Consider the following 24377-nt stretch of genomic DNA (forward strand, 5'->3'; position numbering starts at 1 on the left):
TTTCACTTTCTGACAACAGGTTGCTCTTTTAAGCAGAAATACCCTGGTTACCCTGGTAAACAAAGCAGCACTGCACAATTTTCCATTTCAGACACTCGCTTATCATGGAGAAGAAAGGAAGTCATATTTTGTATTTGATAGGGTGTTTATCAAACAACACCTAATACAAGACTACAGAAACAAGATTAGCGAAATAGTCATTGTTTTACAGCAGTAGCTTTAGACATGTGACCAAAACTGCTTTTTTTATTTTTTTTGGCAGTGCTATGGAAGAGAGTTCAGAAATTAAAAACCTTATAAAAACTCCCTTTGATGGCATGCACATTTTTGTGTCGCCCAAACAGGTGCATAAAAATCCATTCATTCAAATTCAAACGTTTATCACACCGAACATTCACAGTCACTCGGAATACGGAATTTGTACAAAAAATTTCTATGGACAAGGCAATGCTCATAATATGACATCTCGTTCACTGGCGTCTTTTAAAAAAACATAATTCTACTTATCTGCATTGCTCCAATCCTGCAGATTTAAAAGTTGCATTCCGCTAATACATCATGCCAATCTTGTATTAGACGCACATCTTCATGTGAAAACCGAACTTGAACTTTGGAATGCACTGAAATTTAAACAAGCTTACGTCTCCTGTCTCTCACATTCCCAAGCACATAAATGGAAGTCAATGGAACGAAAAAATGTAGTGTAACTGGCCAAAGACACAAAAAAGCTAAATAAATAACACCAATTAAATTCTTTGAGATAATAAAAATGCTGCTTTAGTAGCTAATTATTTTTTTGCAATATTCAGATTTATGCATTGATTATATTGGTAACTCTGATTGAAACAGTCATTGTTGACTGCAGCGCTCCAGGTCTAATCTTTCACATCTGCCAGACAGCAGCGGGTCAGAGACTCACTCTGCTCGATTGAACCCACTTGACTAAGTATTTGTTGGCCCACTGCCCAAGAAACTCTGGCAAACAGCTTGATAGCCCCTGACCTAAAAAAACAAAAAAAGAGTCCAAAAGTCCAAGACTCTTCCTCTTCAGCCCAGTTCACTGAATGCTTAAGCATTCAGATACAGAGTGTAAGATTACAATAGCATCAATTTATTTTGTAGAAATCAGAGAGCTCTGATTACAGATGTTTGTTTATTTTTCCACAATGGGACAATTGAGGTGAGCCAGATGAATATCCAGACTGACTGTTCTTAATCGTCCTTTGCCAGGAGCAGGACAGCAGCTGACACCGTACCTCAAGCTTTGGTCTTGAGCCAGCAGAGCCTGCACACCTGAGCGCACTGAGACATTGAGTTCAGGGCACAGGTGAATAATCACTGTGCTCAGCACACTGTATAGAAAGAAACGTCAGCAGAACAGTTTGGGAATCAAACTTAAAAAAGCCCTTGCCCTTCACAGGGGTAATAAGAGCACTATACTGTCTGTTACCATTCCAGAAGCACCAAAGAGGTACAAAAGATGCTTTATTGACTTCAAAGTCCCTTGTTGTAAACATATTGTGTTTTTCCTGAAATTTAGTCATAGATTTGCATGACCATTTTTAAGCACTTTTCTGACCCTCAGAATTAACAACTGCACATTAAAGACTATAAAATAGTCTCATGTACAGTATATCAGTTAATACTGCAGAGGATTATGTAACTAATCTTTGATATGACTGGCCTTCACATACCATAAGCAGCTTTCAATGCAAAAATAATATATTTAATTTTCAAAAGAGCAAAAGAATCTACACGATATGTCCTTTTTAAAGGAGCATTTTTATTATTTCATTTCTTCATTTAGTACATTTATAAATTTAGTATTTTTGTGCCAAAAACAGTCCGAATTAAGTTTTTCAAATTCTATCTGACATTTGAAATTACACAGACATATACCCCGGGTTTCACAGACAAGGCTTAAGTCTAGTCCTGGACTAAAATGTAAGTCTGAGCTGTTTCAACTGAAATAAACTTGCACTGACTGATCTTAAAATATATCAGTGCCTTTATTTTGTCTCAAGATGCACACCAGTAATGTTTTTTTTCTAAGCATGTTTATAAAAATGACTTAAATGTCCTAATTGAACTATGGCCTAATCCTGGTTTAGTCTAAACCCTGTCTGTGAAACCGGGCCATAGAGTATTTGTTTAGATTGTGAAATGAGCAACTGCACGTGCTGCTCTCTTGCCTGGGATGAGGGTTTGCCGTCTTTAAAAATAGTTTTTTTGTCTGCCCAATCCAGCAATAACCGTCTCTTTGCAGAGCCTGCATTTTGCGACAGCTTCATATATCATGAAGTACAATGTGAACAGTTATCTGATCAGATCATCTGACCAAATAAGGTTTTAACTTTAAACTCCAAAGAAACTAATGTAGCTGAGTTTGGAGGATCCCAGTTTTCGAGGTTAGCTTTATGGGGTCAAGCAATAAAAAAAAAACTTTTTTTTGGTCTAAGAGAGAAACATTGTATTACTAAAAATGTTGAAAACAGATTTTTGCTTAATATCAGCCGAACCATAACACATTCTTTCTGGATTCTCTGATGAATGTGAAGTTCAAAAGAACAGCATTTATTTGAAATAAAAGTTGTATTACAAATGTCTTTAAATGTCACTTTTGATCAATTTAATATATCCTTCTTGAATACAAGTATTAAAAGTATTCTTACCGACTGCAAATGTTTGAATGGTAGTGTATTATTTAAGATATTATTCATAAATATTAATATTCATAATTCATATTGCATTAACAGTCCAGCACCTTATAAATATGTGGAAAGAGAATGTAATAAAAGAGATGACTGCTGTGAGTGTTGTTTCCCAGGGTTGACAGACCTATCAAAAGCCCCCAGTCCTTGCCGATAACATAATCTGCACCTGCAAATGGAGGCCTTCCTGTTTGCTTTGGACCAACCACTGCTTCCCTTATCCTTCCACCCTCCTATCCCAGACCGAAGCCTATAGGGAAGAGCGCCAAGCCCCTGTTTTACTAGTCCCAGGCTGGGCACTGTGCTGAGTCTGCATGAATGCTCTTGCACAGCCATGGGCTGTCTCACGACAGACATATTCTTCCTTAATCTCATCCATCCGCTCACCGTCTTAAATCTTTTTCATTGGTTCCATGTGTTGAATCGCAGAGCATGACCTCCTCATGCAAGTAGACTGAAATTAAATGTGGCTGAAAGACACTTATCAAAACACAGAAACAGCATCCCGATCTGGCCAACTGCGCACTCTGATACGCTTCCAAAAACGAGGATCAGGTCAGAAAGCAGGTCATTCACGAAACATTTATAAAAAAAAAAGCCTTCTCATCACTAAAACTAGAAGTCAAAAGACAATTTTGAATGTCCTACTTCACGTCATGCCCTCTTTCAGCTCGGTGTCCCATGACAATGAGTAATTAGGTCTGTAATTGGGACACAGCATATATGGCTATACAAGAAAAGATGTCATGGCCAGACAGATGGCCGACCTGTAACCAATACCAGCTTTTGAACCACTACAACTCAAAGATAAGAACATCTAAGAAAATCTCAGTGGGGCGATTTCTTTTAATGTATCATATTATGGTATATCAAGCATGGGGAGATTCCTTTACCTTCATTGTGCTGAAGCTGAAAAGAATCTTTCCATATCACATATCTAGAGAATAGTCGGAGGTCAGCTAAAGTCTGATTTCTTGTTCATCCCCCTGAAACTATGTCCGTTAAAGACAAGAAATGCACAATATATCTGCTCCATATCACTTATTTGCCATTTTTTGTTTATTTATTAATCGGTATTAGACATTGTTTTTCATAATATAAGCCAGTAATGGATAATTATTTGTTTTTCTACCGGTTTTAAAAATTTAAATTCAATTCAACCCAGAAATATCAAACAGATAGAGATTATGTCAAGGTTTATAAACTGGGGTTTGCGATCCCCTGGTGGTTCACGAGTTGATGAAAAGCTAATATTAAAAATTAAAAAACAACTCAAAATAAAACAATTAAAATAAATATTTCATTGCCAGCATGTCATGTGACTCTTAACCAACTTTAGAGAAACCTGAACATGCAAATATGTTGTTAAATTAATGAAAATTCTGTCATTAATTACTCACCCTCAAGCCTGTCCAAACCTATAAGTACTTCGTTCATCTTCGGAACACAAATTAAGATATTTTTGATGAAATCAGAGAGCTTTCTGACCCTGCACAGCAACACAACAGACATGTTCAAGGCCCAGAAATGTAGTAAGGACATTGTTAAAATAGTCCATGTGACATCAGCGGTCTAACCATCATGTTATGCAGCTACGAGAGGGTCAGAAAGCTCTCGGATTTCATCAAAAATATCTTGTGTTCTGAAGATGAATGAAGGTCTTATGGGTATGGAACGACATGAGGGTGAGTAATTAATGACAGAATTTTCATTTTTTGGTGAACTATCAATTTAACATCAATTGAAATCAATGAAATATTTTAGGTCAAACAGGTTCAGCTGACAAAAAAAGTTTTTGAATTTAACCCTTTAAAAGCAGGGCACTATCAATTTAAGACTGTTTTCAGGGAATGTCAGAAGTGAGTCGCTATGCGCACATAATAATTTAATAATAACTTTAGCTTGTTTTAATTTTCTATTAAGTATAGATTTATAATATCAGCCATTCATGTTAACAGTCATAACAAAATGTTTGGCCTTTTGGTAATATCCAGAATATCAAATTATGCTTATAAATCTCTACTGAAAGCACCATGAAATGGTTTGACAAACACACTTTTCCATTCAACATACTCCCTGTGTATAAAAATATACTATACCCTAAAACTACATACATCAAATCATTAGCATGTCCAAATATGTACACTGTAAAAACTAAAGGTGCTTCACATATCCGTTTGAGTACTCTAGGAACTTCAAAATGTATTTTAAGTGCCCCAAAGCTCTTTTTCTCATAAAAGGGTTCCTGCAGGAACCATGACAGTCTTTCCAGTTCGTGCAGGAACTCATGGGATCCTTGAAGCACTTTGTTTCCAGTTCTGAGGTTCCAGAGTCACCATTTCATTACACCTCAAAGTGCTCTGAAGGTTCCTGGAGGAACTCAAATAAAAAGGAAAAAGGGCTATTGTATGTTCTGTTAACATTGAAGTGGTTCCTGGAAGATCTTACTTGTAAAAGCCAGCATCTGGAAGAACCCAGAGATTCATGTGACAAAATGAAATATGACTGATTATTATTATTATTTACTTTATCGGATGGAACGTTATGAATTTTGTGGCACTTGCCATGTGAAAACAAAAAACTTGGGTTTAAGACTAAATGGTTTTAAAATTGGTCACACTTGTTCTGTTCACAGTCAGAATTGGCTGTCATAACAATAAATAAATAAATAAATAAAAATAACAGAGGGACTTATTAAATCTATAAATCAGCCACAGTATATCCAACTAAAATTATTTCTGAAAACACTGTTCTCAGCAATAGGGAATATATACATATACAGTCATACAGGCATCCAATGGCTATACCATGTTATTACAAATTATTTTATTTATTTCCACCAGATTGTACTTCTATCTCCCTCCATTTATTGGATTTTAGATGTTGTATAACTTAAATACTGCAATAACTAAAAACAGTTTTATTGAAATAAATGTTAAATCATTTGAAGGTGGAAGTTTACCCTGAAACTTTAAGGCAAACATTAAAAATGTTATTGAACTAGGCCTAAATATGGCTCAATACGTTCATTTAATTAAAAAAAATACACTAATTCCAACAATCAGTACAAGAGTAATTTTTTATTTCCCTAATTAAAAAAAGTTTCAATTATTCAGAAGTGATTGTTCAACAATTAAAATAATAAAAATAAATATGTTTATGCTGTCGTCAATAAGAAGAAAATGCATGAGGGTTGGCTTGGTGTCCTCGCGCTCCTGCTGTTTAGTCGCGCGCGTACGTGCAAGAGAGATTTCAAATACAAAGAAAGTAACAGTTCCTTTCCTCAAAGAAACAACCTCTGCGCAAGGTGAGTAACGTTTTAAGGCTCCAAAATAAATATAAGTTACAGATTTATTAGCAAAATTAAAGAACTGAAATTAGGAAATGGTGCCTCGAAGCACCCAAGGTGGTTCCTGACCATTCTTAATAAAACGGTTCCTCCAGGAACCGTTAAAGTTCCTCAGAGAACCACCCCTTTTAAAATGGTGCCTTGAGGCTCTACAGAGGGTTCTGCTGGCATGGCAAAGCGAAGAACCCCAAAAGGTGCCTCCAGGAACCTTTAGGTTTTTACATTGTAGAATTCATAAATTCAAAAATACCTAGTTATTTGCTGCTTCCACTGAGATACTTAAGTGCACATCTAACCAACCTTGTACTATCCAAGAGAAGGTATCCTATTTGTACATTTCAGGAAACATCAGCTGACATTTAAGTAAATGCAGTACACAACAGCACTTTCAGACGCAACTACTTTCTGCTTTACACTTCAGTGTCAACATTTACCTAAGAACAATCGAAGTGCCTGCAGTTTATAGACCTGCAGGATTTTGTCACTTCAGTGTGCTTTCTATCACCCTGACTGTATTGCTGTCACATAATTGGCAGGTAACCATCGACCGCCCACTGTCTGTGTGGGTGCGTCATGTTTCGGCGCTCGTGCTGTCTTGAGTTAAACACATGGATTCACATCAGAAGAACAGTCTGGCAGGGCTTATGTTTGTGGCATCATGGAGGGTTTGATGTCATTAATGATATACACTGGCGTTTCTGCTCTCAGAGCTCCATTAGGTCATGGAGGATAAATGGTATGACTTGGCGCCACTGTTTCCAGCATACCTAAACAAGCAGCGGTGTCCAGTAAAAATGAATAAGTGTGATTTCATAAAACAGGATTTGCTTGTTAAATAAACATTACGCAAGAGGAAACTGACAGAATCACACGGTGGTAACACCAGACCCATGCGATGGCCTCGTGTATGCCATAATACAACATGGACACAGTAAGTTCTTCTGTTCCCATCGCAAGCTAATCAAGACTGAATCTTTTCCTTAAAGGGGTCATGACATGAGAAATCAAATTTGCCTTGATCTTATTTCATATTAGAGGTCTTTGTACCATTAAAATATCCTGCAAACTTCATAGCTTAAAATGTCCTCCTCATTATAAACAAAGCAATTATTTAATCAAGGCCCAAAAACGGCTAGTTTGGATATGAGGTGCAAGATGACATCACCCGGTCACAAATATCTGCATAAACCCAGCCTCAAGAGCAAGACATCGACCAATAGTCTTATCCTCATCTTGATCACGCTAAATTAAATGTTGCATCGCGTAAAAAGCAAATAGATTTTATGATATCTTGCCTACACTGGATACAGTATACAGATGCACGTTCACTTTCTGACACAGTCCACGCAGTTGAGTCTGTTGTCAATCGGACAAATGGAGTGAAAGAACATTCGCGTTGATGCATTTGGTTTAAACGGCTTGTTTGCGTCTTTGTACAGATATCAGAAGAATCCCAGGAACAAGTCATGGAGAGTTCACCAATAAACATTTGTTGAAAGATGAAGCGGCTGCATCACGAATTGTAATTAAATGATTTCATAATGCTTTGTCTGGAAATGACTGTTTTATTTTGATCATGTTGTCAAAACACTCACATGCAATAGTGAGGGGGGCGTTGATAATGTTTCCTATGTGATGATGTTAGCCAATCATAAAAGAGGCTGATTACTGACAATCCTTAAAGGACCCGCCCCTTAAAAACAGGTCGTTTTAGAAAGAGGGTCAGAATGAGGGTTAAAAATAATAATTTTTCCACATATTTATTTGTTTGTTTGCTTTTTTTGTGTGCAAAAAACTTTATTAAGATTATAAGTAAACCTCAAGGAACATATTAAAATAATTTTAAAAATCCATGTCATGACCCCTTTAGGTTAAAAACTGTTCTAGCACAACTCAACAGTGGGTTGATGACCCAGGGCTAGTAACGCAGTGATTCTCAACCCTTTTGACTCCATAGACCACAACAATATTAGAAGGCCTCATGCTGTTTCTAGTCGTTTATGAATTACTGGCTAAGGATTATGGATAAGGACTTTTAAAAGTATGTTTTTCTCTCAATTTCAAGATTTTATTAATTTACATGACTTTTCCAGGTCTAGAAATCACACTTAAAAAAAAAAAAAAAAAAGTATCTTTTTACTTGTTTTGTCTGATTTAAAATCATTTTGACTCATCTTGAGACCCCTCTGGAAGTTTTCTGAGCCCCCAATGATCTAATATTTGTCACTACATCTTGTATTTGTTGATCATAGTTATGTTTTGATACTGCAATGAAAAGCCCAGCTATTACTGCAAATGAGAAAAATAACTGATTTGTTATAACTTTGTTTTGTTAAAAGAGTATTTAGCATAAAAAATAGCTTAAAGAAGGCTTTAGAAACAACATTTGAGATAGAAAGAAAGAAAATAAACAACAACAAAAAAAAGTTTTATCTTAAATATAAAAATGTATATTGTGGTAGCTCTACCGGCCAACAAAACAAACAAACAAACAAAAACAAAACAAAACATGCTTTTGTTAAGATTAGTTTGTATAGCTACAAACGTTAGAGCATTTCTCAAGCTATGAATCATAATTTGTTTAGTTCTCAGATGTTGATGAAAGTAACGTCTAAGGAAACAGGCTGACTGAGACACTACCAAACTCTCTCTGCAGCAACTAACTGGGTATTTTAGGTCGCTTGGGTTTGAGAGCATCTGCTAAGAAGTCTAACATGTCCAAAATTGTTGCTGACACTTAATTTGTTAATGAAAAGATTAATGGAAACATTTAATAGATTAGCCATTTTAAAGCAGAGAAAGTAGAGATAAGGGGCATTAACCCAGAATCAGTTCCTTTCAGACAGAGAGGTGATTATGTTAAGCACTTTGATATATGAGATGTTTAAATACTGTTCTGACAGGATGACAGTGTAATCTAGTGCACTAAACTTTCAACTAAGGATAAGAGGGCAAAACACTCACCCACCTACTCACACACACACACACACACAATGACCTAATGTTGGAGAGTTCTAACCTTCTTCTTGCTGCAGTATATCTGCCATTTCTTTTCTGCTGGTAAGGCAAACATGGCCTCTCTGTGCTTCTCTGTGAGGTCCAGCTCATCCTGAAATGAAAGAAAAAGGAAGACAGAAAGAGAAAAGAAAGATTAGATATTTTTGAACCTGGACATGGCAAAAACAAACTGTAACCCCCTCGAGGCAGGGTCAATATCCATCCACAAACCAATGATAACAGCATGTGGAAACCACAGAATGTTTTTTCAACTTTCTCCTTACCCACAAATACTTCCTCAAATCCTCCAGCAGAGAGGAAATTGACAGAGAGAACACAACGTTCATGATAGCAGACAGACTAAGTGGTGATTTGCGCTGCAGACCTGGTGAAATGACATTTCTTTCCACTGTAGAATTATATATGGCTGGAATGATAATAAACCAAAGTTTTCTTGAACTTCACTTGACTTGAGATTGGAAAACGCAAAGGAAATGAATCGCGTGGTTTACAGTGGATATATCTCAGTTAATGAAAGCTTTTCATATCAAATGAAAATGCCAATGCTTGTTTAATATTCATAAGCTAGGGTTGTGCGTCAATCCTGAATTTAACTGAAGAGGCAAAAAGAATTAAGACTGCAATTAAGACTGTATTATTATGATGGAATTAAATGAAGAAAATAATACAGCTAATGTAAGTGTAGTTTTTTTATGCATTTATCATTTTAGTATGAGTTAAATATTTATAATAAAAATCTGTGATTACGCTAAAATCAGTAAATTTCCTTTTTCTATCCAATTCAGCATTCTGTGGTGCCTAAAATTTATTACAGCTCATTGTGAATTCTGCCCAAAACATCTGTAAACACTGAACGACTGACGACGGAACAATCAATGGCTTTGGCAATGAAAGTCCTACACATAAACTTTGGCCACTTGTAATTTCCTTTTGTTTTGTCCTTGAAATAGCAGTTCACCACAACAATCACTGTGTTGTGGTTCGTCCTCACAGTGGGTGTGGGTTTCCACAAAGAAAGCCCTGGTTTGTTTGTTAGCTGCTCTCGACATGGGAGTCCCATGCGTACTGATGATTCCACTGTGAATTCCTGCTTGTATACACGCACACAAACAAAAATATTCATATTACAATGTATATCAGACAGAAATCCATTCCCTTAGATGCAACTAGATCCATCAACAATCAGAAAGAATATTTTGTGACATAAGGGTGTTGTTCTCTTTAATGTCCTCTTACAAAACGTTCTTTTGTCCTCCAGAGACACTGCAAGATTTTTCCCATAGCCTCCTATATCCATAGTGTACTCCACTGTTGATTCATATAAAATCCTGAGATTTTTTTCTAAATAATTTGTTAAAAAGGCACGTAATCAGCATGGCATGGAAAATCTGACCACACCCGAAGTCATGCCCACAAGCCACGCCCCCTGCACTTATTAAAAATATATATTAGCACATTAAAAGATGTTTTATACTGTAAGAATACATACTATTGTCCTGTAAAAATTAAAAACAGCACTTAATAATCATGATAACAATATAATATATTGTAATATAATATACAACATGATATAATAAAGTACTATAATATATTATAGTAAAGCATATAGTATATAGAATTGTTATTATTATTAATTATTCTAATTATTAATTATTATTCTGAAATAAATATCTTCTGCTCATCAAGGCTGAATTTTATATGATTAAAATAAAAAAAATAAAATAAAAAAAATCCAGCAATATTGTGAAATATGATTACGAATTTCAAAAAAAGTTTTCAATTTTAATATATTATAAAATGTAATGTTATTCCTGTGATGCAAAGCAGAATTTGCTTCATCATTACTCCAGTTTTGTGTCAGTTTTAAGATCAGTATCACATGATCTTATAGAAATCATTACAATTTATTTGACTCAAGAAACATTTCTGATTATTATCAATGTTGAAAACAATTTTGCTGCTTCATATTTTGTGTGGAAATGGTGATACACTTTATTTTTCAGGATTTTTTGATAAATATAAAGTTTAATGAGCAGCATTTATCAGATATATTAATTAAATTGTTAATGCATTTATTAAATAGAAATCATTTTAAATGTCTTCACTCAGTTTTTTTTCACTTTCATGCATTAATAAAATTATTAATTTCTCTCTTTTTTAAATCTTATACAAATGTTTGAGTCGTATCGTAAAAATATTAAGCAGCAACATTTTTACATTGATAATAATGACACATGTTTCTTGAGCAGCAAATCAGCATATTAGAATGATTTCTGAAGGATTATGAGACACTGAAACTTCTCTTTGTAAACAACAACAGATTTATCAACGTTTCTAATGATGAATGTTGCGTTCCTAAATGCAAATTAAAGCGGCTCGAACCAAGCGTGTCTAGGAGTGAATCAAAACTAAAAACAGTACTGTAACAGCAGACATGTAGCGCGTCAGACTACAGCCTGTTGTATAATTACATCACAACTGTTGGGAGTTTCATGACAGCGCTAGCAATTTCAAATTCTCACCGCCATTCATAAAAAATCACCGGGTCGAGTAACTCGTTTCAGCGCTGATTCTGGTGCTTTGAATCATTTGAACGCTTTGGACTGTCCTGTATGGAGAGAGAATTGTGTCTTTATTACATGCGCGAAAATAAATGATCCGAGAGAAAAAAAAAAGTTTGAGAGAAAAAGTTATCACACTGATAGCAAAAAAGCATTTCATGAGAGAAAAAAAAAATATTTGAGAGAAAAGGTTTTTACGGAAGTTCTAAGCGGCCATGCATTATTATAATTTTTCTGTCTTGTTTTCTCGTGATCACGACTTAATTTTCTCGTGATCTTGACATAACGAAAGTTGTTTTGTCGTTATCACGACTTAATTTTCTCGTGATCTCGACATAATGAAGGTTGTTTTGTCGTTATCACGACTTAATTTTCTCTGTGTATTCGGCATGAGAAAATGCTATAGAAGCAGCATCATCGCAGCATCATGGATGATCGTATTCGCTTTTACTTTGATCAGGGACTCACTCAAACTGAAATAATAAAAATAAAAATATGGTATAAGTACCATCCCAAATATTGAAGGTGTTGTGTGTGTGACCGACTACATTGATCCATGATAGAATACTTGTCATGCATATTCATACTCGGACATTTTAGCTCTGTGTCTGTCAGTGATTGAGGACTTACACATAAGTGTTCGACACTTGAGAAGGAGGCTGTCGGGTCTGCAACTTTATCGTTGAAGACAATATAGCGACCCTGATTTTCTCACGATAGCTACAATTACGTCGTGAGAAAACGGTTTTTAGGTTGAGATCAACAACTTTCGTTATGTCCAGATAACCACAAAACAAATTTCGTTATGTCGAGATCATGAGAAAATTAAGTCGTGATAACGACAAAACAAATTTCGTTATGTCGAGATCACGAGAAAATTAAGTCGTGATAACGACAAAACAAATTTCGTTATGTCGAGATCACGAGAAAATTACGTCGTGATAACGACAAAACAACTTTCGTTATGTCAAGATCACGAGAAAATTAAGTCGTGATCACGAGAAAACAAGACAGAAAAATTAGAATAATGCATGGCCGCTTAGAACTTCCGTAGGTTTTCATACCAATAGCAAAAAATAATAATATTTGAGACTAAAAAAAAGTTTTGAGAGAAAGTATTTTCTCATAGAACATAAAAAAATATACATTTGAATTTTTTTTCATTATTTCTGAGAAATAAAATCTCTCTCAAAATACTTTGAAAAAAACTCTCAAATATATATTTTTTGCTATCGGTGTGAAATCATTTTCTCTAAAAAAAAAAAAAAGAAAAAAGTGTTTTTCTCAAAACGCTTTTCTTTGCTCTCGGTGCAATTTCTTGCTCTCGTGTCAGATTTTGCTTTCACTGTGAGAATTGTGTCATGGGCGGGGCCACGTTCCTATTGGCCAGTCGGGTGAGCATCGTCTTGTCTTGGGAGTCGAACTGAATCATTACACCATTGCTCGGTTCACCTGCATGATACCGCCTCTGCCTTATGGCTAGTTTAGTTGAGCACGGACACTCCAATGTTTGGGTAAGATGATGACACACAGCTGGCTTAGCAAGTTCAGCATCACTGAAGATTAAACATTAAAAAATAGCACTCATATTCAGGAATGAATGTGTATTATATTATTTGCTTGCTAATCGCTAGTAAAGCTAACCAGCCATCATGCTAGGTAAACTTGCAAACTCACCTGGTTTATATACTATTTTTAAATCAAATGCCAAATGAATGTTTTGATTTAGATAGTTTCACTGTAAGTGAAGTTTTCACTAGCTTCGTAACGTTAGTTCACTGACAACCGGGGCAATTTCCCCTTCATTATCACAGACGTATCGCCTGCGATAATTAATGCGATATGGCTCAGCTTGTCAGTGAACTTATGGTAGTAAATGCCGCTCCATCTGAAAGCAGGTGATGGCGATTTACTACTAATCAAGGAACCGGCTTTACTGACGAGATGAAAATAACAATGTCATCCGATATATCGCCCAGCCCTAGTTCATCATATACAACCTCCTGTACAGTTTTACTCCATGGACTCAGAATAAACTATTTTGTTTTAAGGTCAATATGATACATTTTCTGTTTGAACCTATAACTGAACTATAACCTAAAATGATTATTATTAATGTGTTTAGCATCTGTATCTCTCACTATAGGTAGGCTATAGAGCAATATAACTCTAAAATCGTTGCCTTAGACTATGCAATTTAAATGGAGGAAATACAGATAAGTTGACATGAAGGCTATGCATATGTGAAATATATGCTATAAATATAGCAGCATAAATTTAATTACCATGACAGTACAGGCACAAACATATTCGTGGGTTGTTAATGTAAGAGTTAGTCCTAGACCTGCAATTTACCTTGTCAGCTCTAGACCTCGGCTAGATGGTTAAAAATATTTAGAATAAGCCCTGTGTAGCTGAGTTTGCAAGCTACATGTGCAGTGTAGCTAAAAGTGTAGTGCAACAACCATACAAAGACTAACTTATTTTAAACAAAACTAGGTGAGATACTTTCAAACGGTATATCAATCACTGTCTAAAGTTAGATAGCTATAGGGTTGCCACCTTCCATGCATACTAATGTTAGTTGATAGTTGTACAGGAGGTTGTATATGATGAACAAACAGTTACTCTTCAGGTGCTTTGAGGCTAGCAAGTGCAAAGGTAGAAACTAGCTCACTACTCACTAAATAAGGCGTGAAACTATCTAAATGAAAACATTAATTTGGCATTTGATTTAAAAATAGTATATAAACCAGGTGAGTTTGCAAGTTTACCTAGCATGATGGCTGGTTAGCTTTACTAGCGATTAGCAAGCAAATAATATAATACACATTCATTCCTGAATATGAGTGCTATTTTTTAATGTTTAATCTTCAGTGATGCTGAACTTGCTAAGCCAGCTGTGTGTCATCATCTTACCCAAACATTGGAGTGTCCGTGCTCAACTAAACTAGCCATAAGGCAGAGGCGGTATCATGCAGGTGAACCGAGCAATGGTGTAATGATTCAGTTCGACTCCCAAGACAAGACGATGCTCACCCGACTGGCCAATAGGAACGTGGCCCCGCCCATGACACAATTCTCACAGTGAAAGCAAAATCTGACACGAGAGCAAGAAATTGCATCGAGAGCAAAGAAAAGCGTTTTGAGAAAAACACTTTTTTTTTTTTTTTTAGAGAGAAAATGATTTCACACCGATAGCAAAAAATATATATTTGAGAGTTTTTTTTATTTTGAGTATTAAGTATTTTGAGAGAGATTTTATTTCTCAGAAATAATGAAAAAAAATTCAAATGTATATTTTTTTATGTTCTATGAGAAAATCCTTTCTCTCAAAACTTTTTTTTAGTCTCAAATATTATTATTTTTTGCTATTGGTATGAAAACCTTTTCTCTCAAATATTTTTTTTTCTCTCATGAAATGCTTTTTTGCTATCAGTGTGATAACTTTTTCTCTCAAACTTTTTTTTTTCTCTCGGATCATTTATTTTCGCGCATGTAATAAAGACACAATTCTCTCTCCATAGTCCTGCAGATGGTGCCGCGAGCTCGTACAGCGCTCTCAGGATCATTCCGTCCATGATGTTTTAGAAAACAATCTTTTGCAGTTTATTTAGGTTTTTTCAATCATAATGCAGTAACCAACCAACCGTACCCACCCCCCACCCCTCCTCTCCAAAAAATAAAAACTCGAATCTACGCGAATCACATGGGTCGTCCCTCAGAGGTCGGAAAATACGGAAATCCGTATTCATACGGAAAAATCACATCCCTGGTTAAAATATCTAATATTATGCTAAATAATTGTCAAAATATGTAGAATGATTCAGAGGTTTGCATTTTTTGAAAGTCATTTATGCTCACTGCATTTATTTGATCAAAATACAGTAAAAATGGTAACATTATAAAATAATATTAAAATGTATAATAACTTTTTTTTTATTTGAATATATTTTAAAATATAATTTATTCCTGCCATTATTATCAGGTATTTCTGCTATTATCAGCTGAATTTTCTGCCATTATTCCAGTCTTCAGTGTCACAGGATTCTTCAGAAATCATTCTAATATTAAGCATTTCTTATTATTATCAATGTTGAAAATGTGCTGCTTAACATTTGTATGGAAACCTTAATACATTGATGGATATATATATAATTTATTCAAAAGTATTTTTGTAACATTATAAAAGTTTTTACTGTCAAATTTTATCATTTATTGCATCCTTATTCCAAAGTATTAATTTCTTTCAAAAAAGAAAATCATGACCCCAAACTTTTGAGCAGGGGCGTAGATTACGCGGGGGACGTGTCCCCCCCACTTTTTATAAAAAGTACATTTGTCCCCCGCACTTTTTCATTGGACAGTTGTGTTCTCGACATGTTGAGGTTTTAATGGAGCAATGTATATAAATGCAGAATGATTTAAAATTCAAAGAGACAAGATATACATGACGTTTACGTTTCCATGGCAATCAGTCACTCAGTTTGTGACGTCACGACATGCCCAGGCTCGCGCCCGCAGTCCCGCGCTGTATCCATCATTCATTAGAAGTCGAGATGAGTTCAAAGCGGCAAGAAACTCTTCACTCCTTTTTTACGAAGAAGTCAAGCAGCGTAAGCTGGCATGTGGGATCCGAATAGTGTTGCACAATGTTGAGTGACTCTGCCTATTGCTCTTGTTGAATAATTAGCAAGTTTTGATGTTCATTATATGGAGAAAAAAAGCTGCCTGGACAAACATGCACTTATTTTCAGTGTATTTTTCCGTAACTCTTTTGTGGCGTCTTTTATTTTAACACGTATGTATGTTATCAGAACCCTTCAAATAGGAATAAAGATAATGTGGAACTGAGATTTTACAGCGTTTGCAGCATTGTGACACTCTGCCAATTCTACATGATGTATTTCAATCAAGTATGCAAGCACTGATCTGATACAGGACCGATCTTCATTTAGGGCTGCTCTGTCATTATTGCACTAATTTGACGTTTTTATGTGTTGTCAAGAATGAACAAGAAACAGTCAGCCTAGGTTTGTTAACAGAATCAGGACGACACGCAAGAAATACAAACTTCACAGGTGAGAAGAACTGATAGAGTGGCTTTTAACACCTGGCTGTTTTTACATTGTATAAAATCTATTAATACACAAGCGTTTGTAGGATTATATATGGACCAATCATAGAAAACACATAATTAGTCAAATATAGAAAAATAAAAAATAACATTAGTATGATGAACAACTTCTCAGCTATCATTTTTAACTACAGGTAATTATTAGCTTGCATATTGGTTGTTCATTAGTACTTAAGCACATATTAATTCTGTATTCTTCAAGATCATATTCTGCATCCCATAATCTTAAACTTAACAACTACAACGACTACCTTACAAGCTATTAATAAGCAGTAAATGAAGCGTTTATTGAGGCAAAAGTCATAGTTAATAGTGAATATGTGTTCCCCATTCTAAAGTTTTAAAAAATAATTTAGGATACAAATGACTGGTTATTGTCCAGCAGTGTATTTAATGTGTTATTTTCTTCTGTATGCCACTATTCCCTGTATGTACATGTTTCAAACACTGCTTTATTTGCTGTAGACAGAGGCAGAAGTGAGAGTGAATGAGGCAGAAAGGCTTCAGAGGTAAAGATTATTTACAGCATAGTCTATGATAAGATATTTATTTTAACATTGAGTAATCAGACTAATGTATAATAGAACAGAACAGAATAAAGGAGTATGTGAATGTGCAAGTATCCATTACTGTGTGCCATGTACTGTACATACAACACACACAAAATACAATCTGAAATATGTAAACAATAGTACTCTTATAAGGACATCTTTGTAACTTATACTCAAAAAGGTGCACATATAGAGTACCAATATGTACCGTAATGTACAACTATGAAATTTTTGGGGTAAATAAGGTACAAAGATGTCCTTTTAATGGTACTGTCCCAGTGACAAGCTGTTGTATTTCTTTCTTTCTTTCTTTTTCTTTTTTCTCTCTTTCTTTCCTTCTGTTATATAATCATATATAACAATATAATCATAAAGCATATTAAGCAAAAAGGTATGATTAAAAATAAAACCTGTCAATTAGACAAGGGTTAACTGAAAAAAAAGAACAGGTATAACACTAGACATTCCGTCCCCCCCACTTTTGAAATGATGGCTACGCCCCTGCTTTTGAGCATAATATACATTGTTCAATAAAGTTAGCAGTCCACTAATGCAGATCTCAGTGTGTTGGTTTCATTTAAGCACATGCAATTTTTTATCATATCAATCCTATGAAATACCTGCAGAACATAATAGTGGAAAAAGACATAGTTTAAGCAGTCAAAGTCGATTGTGAATTCGACGAATGGAACTGGATCACATTCAAGGATCGATCTGCCCATTTCAGCAGCAGAACCTAATAAAGAGGCCTCTCAGCACACATCTCTCACTGTAAATCCCTGCATGTAGCGCTACACAGAGATCTGTCTGCCAAATCTGGTAATGGCTTCCTGTCTGGCAGTTCTTGGTGACAGTGATGTCCCTGATGCTCCACAGGGATGCAGGAGAGAGGAAGAGCTGCTGTTCCTCTCATCCGGCCTGGTGTCTCTTCCATCTCTCATCTTCCTGCGAATCCCCCGGCCTTTAGCGGAAACGAGCTGCACAGTCAGCAGAAAGTCTAGACATCCCCGGCATATACGCATAAAGACCATACACGTACAGTGTTTTGTTACAGTCAAGGGCAGCCAGACTACAACCAGGATGTTCCATTCATGCAGAAAACCACACCTTGCCTTATCTGAACCCAACACGCCACATCAAGCCCCAGCATTCAGCTGCAGAACAAACATTAAAGCCTGAGCCATGTGCATCAATCTATCAATGCTCTACATCACCACAGCAAACCTTTCAGCACTCATAATGAGGAAAAAGTCCACTGTAGAACATAAATTCTCTATTGTAGACTGTACAGTAAGTGATTGGGCTGACAAATTAAAATAAACGTGCACTCTAATGGAGAATACAGTTGGATAACTCTCGAATTACATCAATGAAAATAGTTTAAGTGTTTAACAGAAGTCATTTATTACACTACACCCTTAAAAATAAAGGTGCTTCACGATGCCATAGAAGAACGTTTTTTTGGAACCAAAAATGGTTCTTCTATGGCATCGCTTGAAGAACCTTTTGAAGCGCCTTTATTTTTAAGAGTGTATAGTGGTTTATTGAAGGCATATATAGCATTAACTATGCCTACATGCTTTATACAGATGTTAAAAAAATAGCTCACCTGAAAATAAAAGTTCTGTCATTATTTATTTTTCCATTATTTATGTTTCCATGCACATATTTTAATGCGTATTTTGGGATAGCACTTAAAAAAGCTGAATGGAAAATCCAAGATGTGCATAAAATCTTAATATGTGCATAAACAATTTATGTGCTTAACTGAGATGGACAATTTTTTAAATCCAATAAGATGATATGTGCATAACATGATGTAAACATTAATTCCAGGATGCACAAAAAAAAGAATTCTCATGAGACTTTGCCTCAACAGCTCTATGACTGGATAACTGGACTAACCAGCTGACCAATCTCTCAATGCACACCATTTCAAATGTTATTTTAGTCATTCAAGTTTGTCATCAAAAAGATTTTGTATAATTACCTCCCAGAATTGTCTTTCACAATTCCTTTCCCACACATTTTGCATACGCCTCCAAACGGAAAATAATGTGCACTCTGAGGTGGGAAAAGCTACATTGGCTTTCATTTCTTCAACTTCCATATTTATTATTTATAGCTTGCATCAGTTTCCCAGGAAGCAACTATTTTGTTTTACTGAATGCATAAGATGGAAACAGTGCTTTATTTACAAATGTTTTATACGATATTTTTTAATTCACAACTTTTGATGTAAACATAGCTAAGGAGCTTCAAAAAGGATACAAAACGCCACAAATGTCATGTGCAACATTTTTTAAGCCTTCTGAAGTTATATGATAATATGTGTGAGAAATATTCAGAAACTTAAGTCATTATTCAATGAAAATCATGACATCCACTCTCTTTGGTGTGGTCACGAGAGAAATAGCAATGCCCAATTAGACTGATATGCTCACTGAATTCTACTCGCGGAAGACTTGTAATATGACGCAACAATCATGTAGACCACTTTCACAATATTTAATATGGTCATATTTATATTTATACGCCCACATTTATTGTAATTGTAAGGAAAAGAGTAACCTACATTCTTTAAAAATAATTTTTTCTAAGTCATGCAGGTTTGGAAAAATATAAGAGTGAGTAAATGATGACAATTAAAATTTGTGGGTGAACTACCCCTTCTATGCCATAAAATGATTATAACGCAATAATTTTGGTTGAGTCTCAAATGTCAAATCTGGGGCCAATCATAACACAAAAGACCTAATCTAATTCTATAAAAAAGACATATCACTGCTAAATCACATGGAAACTCCCCTTCATGTACCTCATTATTTAAATTTTATCCTGAAAAGCCCCTTTGTTCTATGAATATTTTTGCAATTCTAATGTACTCAGTGTGCTGAATATGATGAATTTTTAAGAAGACTTTGCCAAGCCCTGACATGAAGGGAAATTTGCATAATAACCTCGAAATAAACTAAATAAATGTCAGCTTCAGTATTTCAAATAATTATCCAAGTATCTTCTACTAAACAAAATATTACTTTTCATGAAAAACAACATGTGAATAAGCAGGCAGGTTGCCAGTTATGCAACACCAGTTTACAAACTCAATAATAACTTGCCAGAACGGCGCGTGCTGAGAGCATGAAATAGTTCTATGAGGGCTGTGAAAAGAGAGCAACTGCTGCTGCTTTGTGTTGTACATCAATTCGAACCCAAGTACAGGGAAAGGGAGGTTAAGAGCAGGTCAGACCAAAAACAAGCAATTACTCTGCAGTGCAGTCCAAGACACAAGGCCACTCAATAGAACCCATTGATGTGCAAAGTGAAAGCTGGCAGAGATGAAGGAGGAGACGAGAGAGAGAGGCAAAGTCTGCAGCATGCCACACTGCTGCAATTCTATTCAAGCAAGGATAAAAGACAACATGTTTGATGGATCAATTACAGCTCTTTAATTATGCTAAATTAGAGCACAAACAAGGAGGGACTGAGGATGTGAAAAATAATGCTTTGGTTCTTCGTTAATTAGCTCCACATGCAACACATAAAAATGCTGGTGTGATGATAAAAATGCTTACTTTATTATTATTATTAGTAGTAGTAGTATTAACATAAATGTTATATATTTATACATAACTAAATAAATAATAATATAATATAATATAATATAACTGTTATAAATAATAACTACTGTTCAAAAGTTTGGGATCAGTAAGATTTTTTTTTTTTTTACCAGTAGCACTGGTATATTTGTAGCAATAGCCAACAATATGGGTCAAAATTATTTATTTATTTTTTGTGCCAAAATCATTAGGATATTAAATAAAGATCATGTTCCCTGAAGATATTGTGTAAATTTCCTACCATAAATATATTAAAACTTAATTTTTGATTAGTAATATGCAATGCTAAGGACTTAATTTGGACAACTTTAAAGGCGATTTTCTCAATATTTTGATTTTTTTGCACCCTCAGATTCCAGATTTTCAAATTAAATAAAAAATTATCTCAATAGTTCTATCTTAACAAACCATCAATGGAAAGCTTATTTATTAAGCTTTCAGATGATGTATAAAACTTAGTTTCGAACTATTGACCCTTATGACTGGGTTTGTGGTCCAGGGTCACATATAATATAATATAATATAATATAATATAATATAATATAATATAATATAATATAATATAATATAATATAATATAATATAATATAATATAATATAATATAATATAATATAATATAATATAATATAATATAATATAATGATTGATAAATACTGTAAGAGTAATCGTCCTGGCCGATATAGATCTGTCCCTGAAATAAAGTCAGATGCACTGGTCTTATCTGACTGAAGTCAGGAGAGATAAAACTATACAGAAATGTTCGAAGTTGGCACCTACCACCAGCTCTGAGAACATGGCGTCCAGCTCGTCATAGCTGGGGATGGGCAGCACCGGCTCCATGGCCTGCAGGGCGAAGTCCTCCCGCAGACGGTAGGTGATCTCTGGGTGGTCACTGCTCTGGAAGCAGCAGAAGAAGAAGGACACGCCGTGCCCTCCGCCCCCGCGTTTCCGTGGCGCCATGGCTGCTTCAGAGTGGGGGCTCAAGGGATGATGGGAATGAGGGAGTGCTGGTCCTCCCCCAGGTGAGAGCTACGCTTGGGTCACTCAGCCCTGTAAGAATACAAAAAAAGAAACTTGTCAAGACATGAGGTCTTTTCTCATGACAAAGACTTTCATCAGCCTTGATAAAGTCCAGGCAACAACCCGATGATCTAACAGTTCTGCTTCATCTAAAACTCTAAATCAAGACGTCAGCCCATAAAGACTCCCTTAGTCCTAGTCAACACCACAAGTAGTCACACAACGTGCATGTAATCATCAGATTGGCTCATTCCAACTAACCACATCACAGGAGCGACTACGGACCACAATGCATCACTCCCTACATAGTATTACAGAGGCTGTGCAAATTAACACAGCTTGCATCCACATGTGTTGGGCCACATCTATATTTAGGACAATAGAAAGAAATCCTGGGTTCCAGTGACCACAAACAAAAATAACAAGCCTTTTATAAAATCCAAACATGACAAATAAGAGGACAGGAGACTGCAAGTTAAGTCACTTCACTGAGTAAATGACAAATTAATCACAATATATGAGAATGAGAATATATGAGATAAGAAATTATCTTTATAAAGAAAACACCTGCCAATATTTTAGATATCCAATGTTTGTTTTGTTTCGTAAAACTTAATAAAAAAATAAAATAAAATAAAAATTATACTAGGGCTGCCACTAACGACTATTTTTATTTCGATTAATCTATCAACTAATTTATCTATTAATCGATTAATCTAAACGATTAATTTCCCACACCAAAAAAAATCTCAACAATTTTACTTAAGAATATTTTATTAAACCAAATGAAATCCAAATTTCTATGAAATCCTTTTTTTTTTAAAGCAAATGTGAAGTGCAACAGAGTGCAAGAAGCAAGTGTCCATCTCATAGTCCAAATCACTGAAATCAAAGTTCAGTATCATAGTGTAAGAATGACAACATATCCACATGTTCTAGTCTACTAATACTTAAATTATAATCAAAAAACACTTTTTAAAGGAATATTTACCAGAAATATTATTTACCAGAATTTATTTAGGTGAAAAATGTAAATGTGCAGTATTTTGAAAAAAAAAAAAAAAAAAACTGTAGGCCTATATATTTATTTATTTATTTAGTTTTTAATATAAAATCATTTAATTGGAGATGCTTTTGATTATTAAAATTTTATTTAACCATTAAAATAGAGTATAGAAAAATGAAAAGGGAAAAAAAAAATCATTTGGAAATAAAACAGATTTCATAGGGCCCAATAATTATAATTATTTTTATTTTTTTGTGGTAATAAAAATAGAAGTGAACAATAGCTTTTAAAATGGCTTAAAATACATATATAATAGCAATGATGCAATAATAATTAGTTAAAATAAAGTATCAAAAGCAAGAAATCATATGGTTTTATTGAACAAAACTGTTTAAATACATAATGTATTATAAACAATAGAGCTAATGTAGATTACACGTTACAACAAAGGCCTGCAGGGGCGCCAACAGCCTGACTATTGTTTTTACCATAGACTGTAAAAAAAAATGGACGTAGTGTCCGTGATGTCACTCGTAGGTTTCTGAAGAGCGTTTTTGAAGCCTAAAGTGGGCGGAGCCGACCGCCGCCATCTTGGCAACGCGTCACCGCGCGTCACTCCCGGATGATCCAAAATGGGCAATGAGGCGGGACGTGGGCGGAACTGAGGCGCCTGGTTGTCTGTATATAGTATGCTTTATTAATCATGTTCTCACTGAGTTTCGTCTTTTAAAAACAGTTTTAATCGGTTTTAATTCTTTAAGCCACAGAGTTTGTATTATAGCCTAACAGTTTTCTATTGGAGGAAAACGCTTAACCAGTAACATTAATTACAGGCCTAACGTTACAGCCAATCACAGTCTGTCGGATTCTGGAGTGTAGTTAAGTTTTAAATAAAATTATAAAGAATAAATAAATTAATAAATAAAATTACATTACAATATCACTCACCGGAAAAAATGGAGCCTAGACTTGGACGGTCTGTTAGTACAATTAACCGCACAACAAGCCATTTTATTAGATCATTTTAAGAAATAATAACGAAAAAAGCCATAGACTGTATAAAACAAAAGCAGAAACACGGCAGAGATGCCAAGTTCAGCGGCTGAGGTAACGTGACGGCTAACAGACAGCAGATAGAGACAGCAACGTCAATCAACCTGTCACTCAAGTGGCCACGCCCTTAATTATGCAGAAGTTTAAGGCTTAATATAATTTAAATGGATGAGTTATAAAAAAATTCACCCCCCTCACAGTTGTCACGAAGGGCAAAATTAGCTATATAGACCAAAATAAATGTTTGTACCAGGCTGTAAACATGTTTTTTTCTACTGTAAAGTTGTGCATTTTAACATGGAGAGTCAATGTGATTGACTCCCTTTTGGAGCCAGCCTCCAGCGGCTAGT

General features: G+C 35.1%; 1 protein-coding gene across 2 annotated transcripts in view; it reads right to left on the minus strand.

Moving 5' to 3' along the window:
* Window positions 1-24377, minus strand: part of LOC306843606 (disheveled-associated activator of morphogenesis 1-like) — a 63891-nt gene that overhangs the window by 27655 nt on the left and 11859 nt on the right. For both annotated transcript variants that reach the window (XM_079375155.1, XM_079375156.1), the window contains exons 2-3: window positions 21726-21998; window positions 9080-9169 (exon numbers count right to left, since the gene is read on the minus strand). In XM_079375155.1, coding sequence (XP_079231281.1) covers window positions 9080-9169; window positions 21726-21908 — 273 coding nt within the window. In that variant the 5' untranslated portion in view covers window positions 21909-21998. The remainder of the gene's footprint in view (window positions 1-9079; window positions 9170-21725; window positions 21999-24377) is intronic.

This window comes from Barbus barbus, assembly GCF_936440315.1.
Source record: "Barbus barbus genome assembly, chromosome: 24".
Classification (NCBI taxonomy): domain Eukaryota; kingdom Metazoa; phylum Chordata; class Actinopteri; order Cypriniformes; family Cyprinidae; genus Barbus; species Barbus barbus.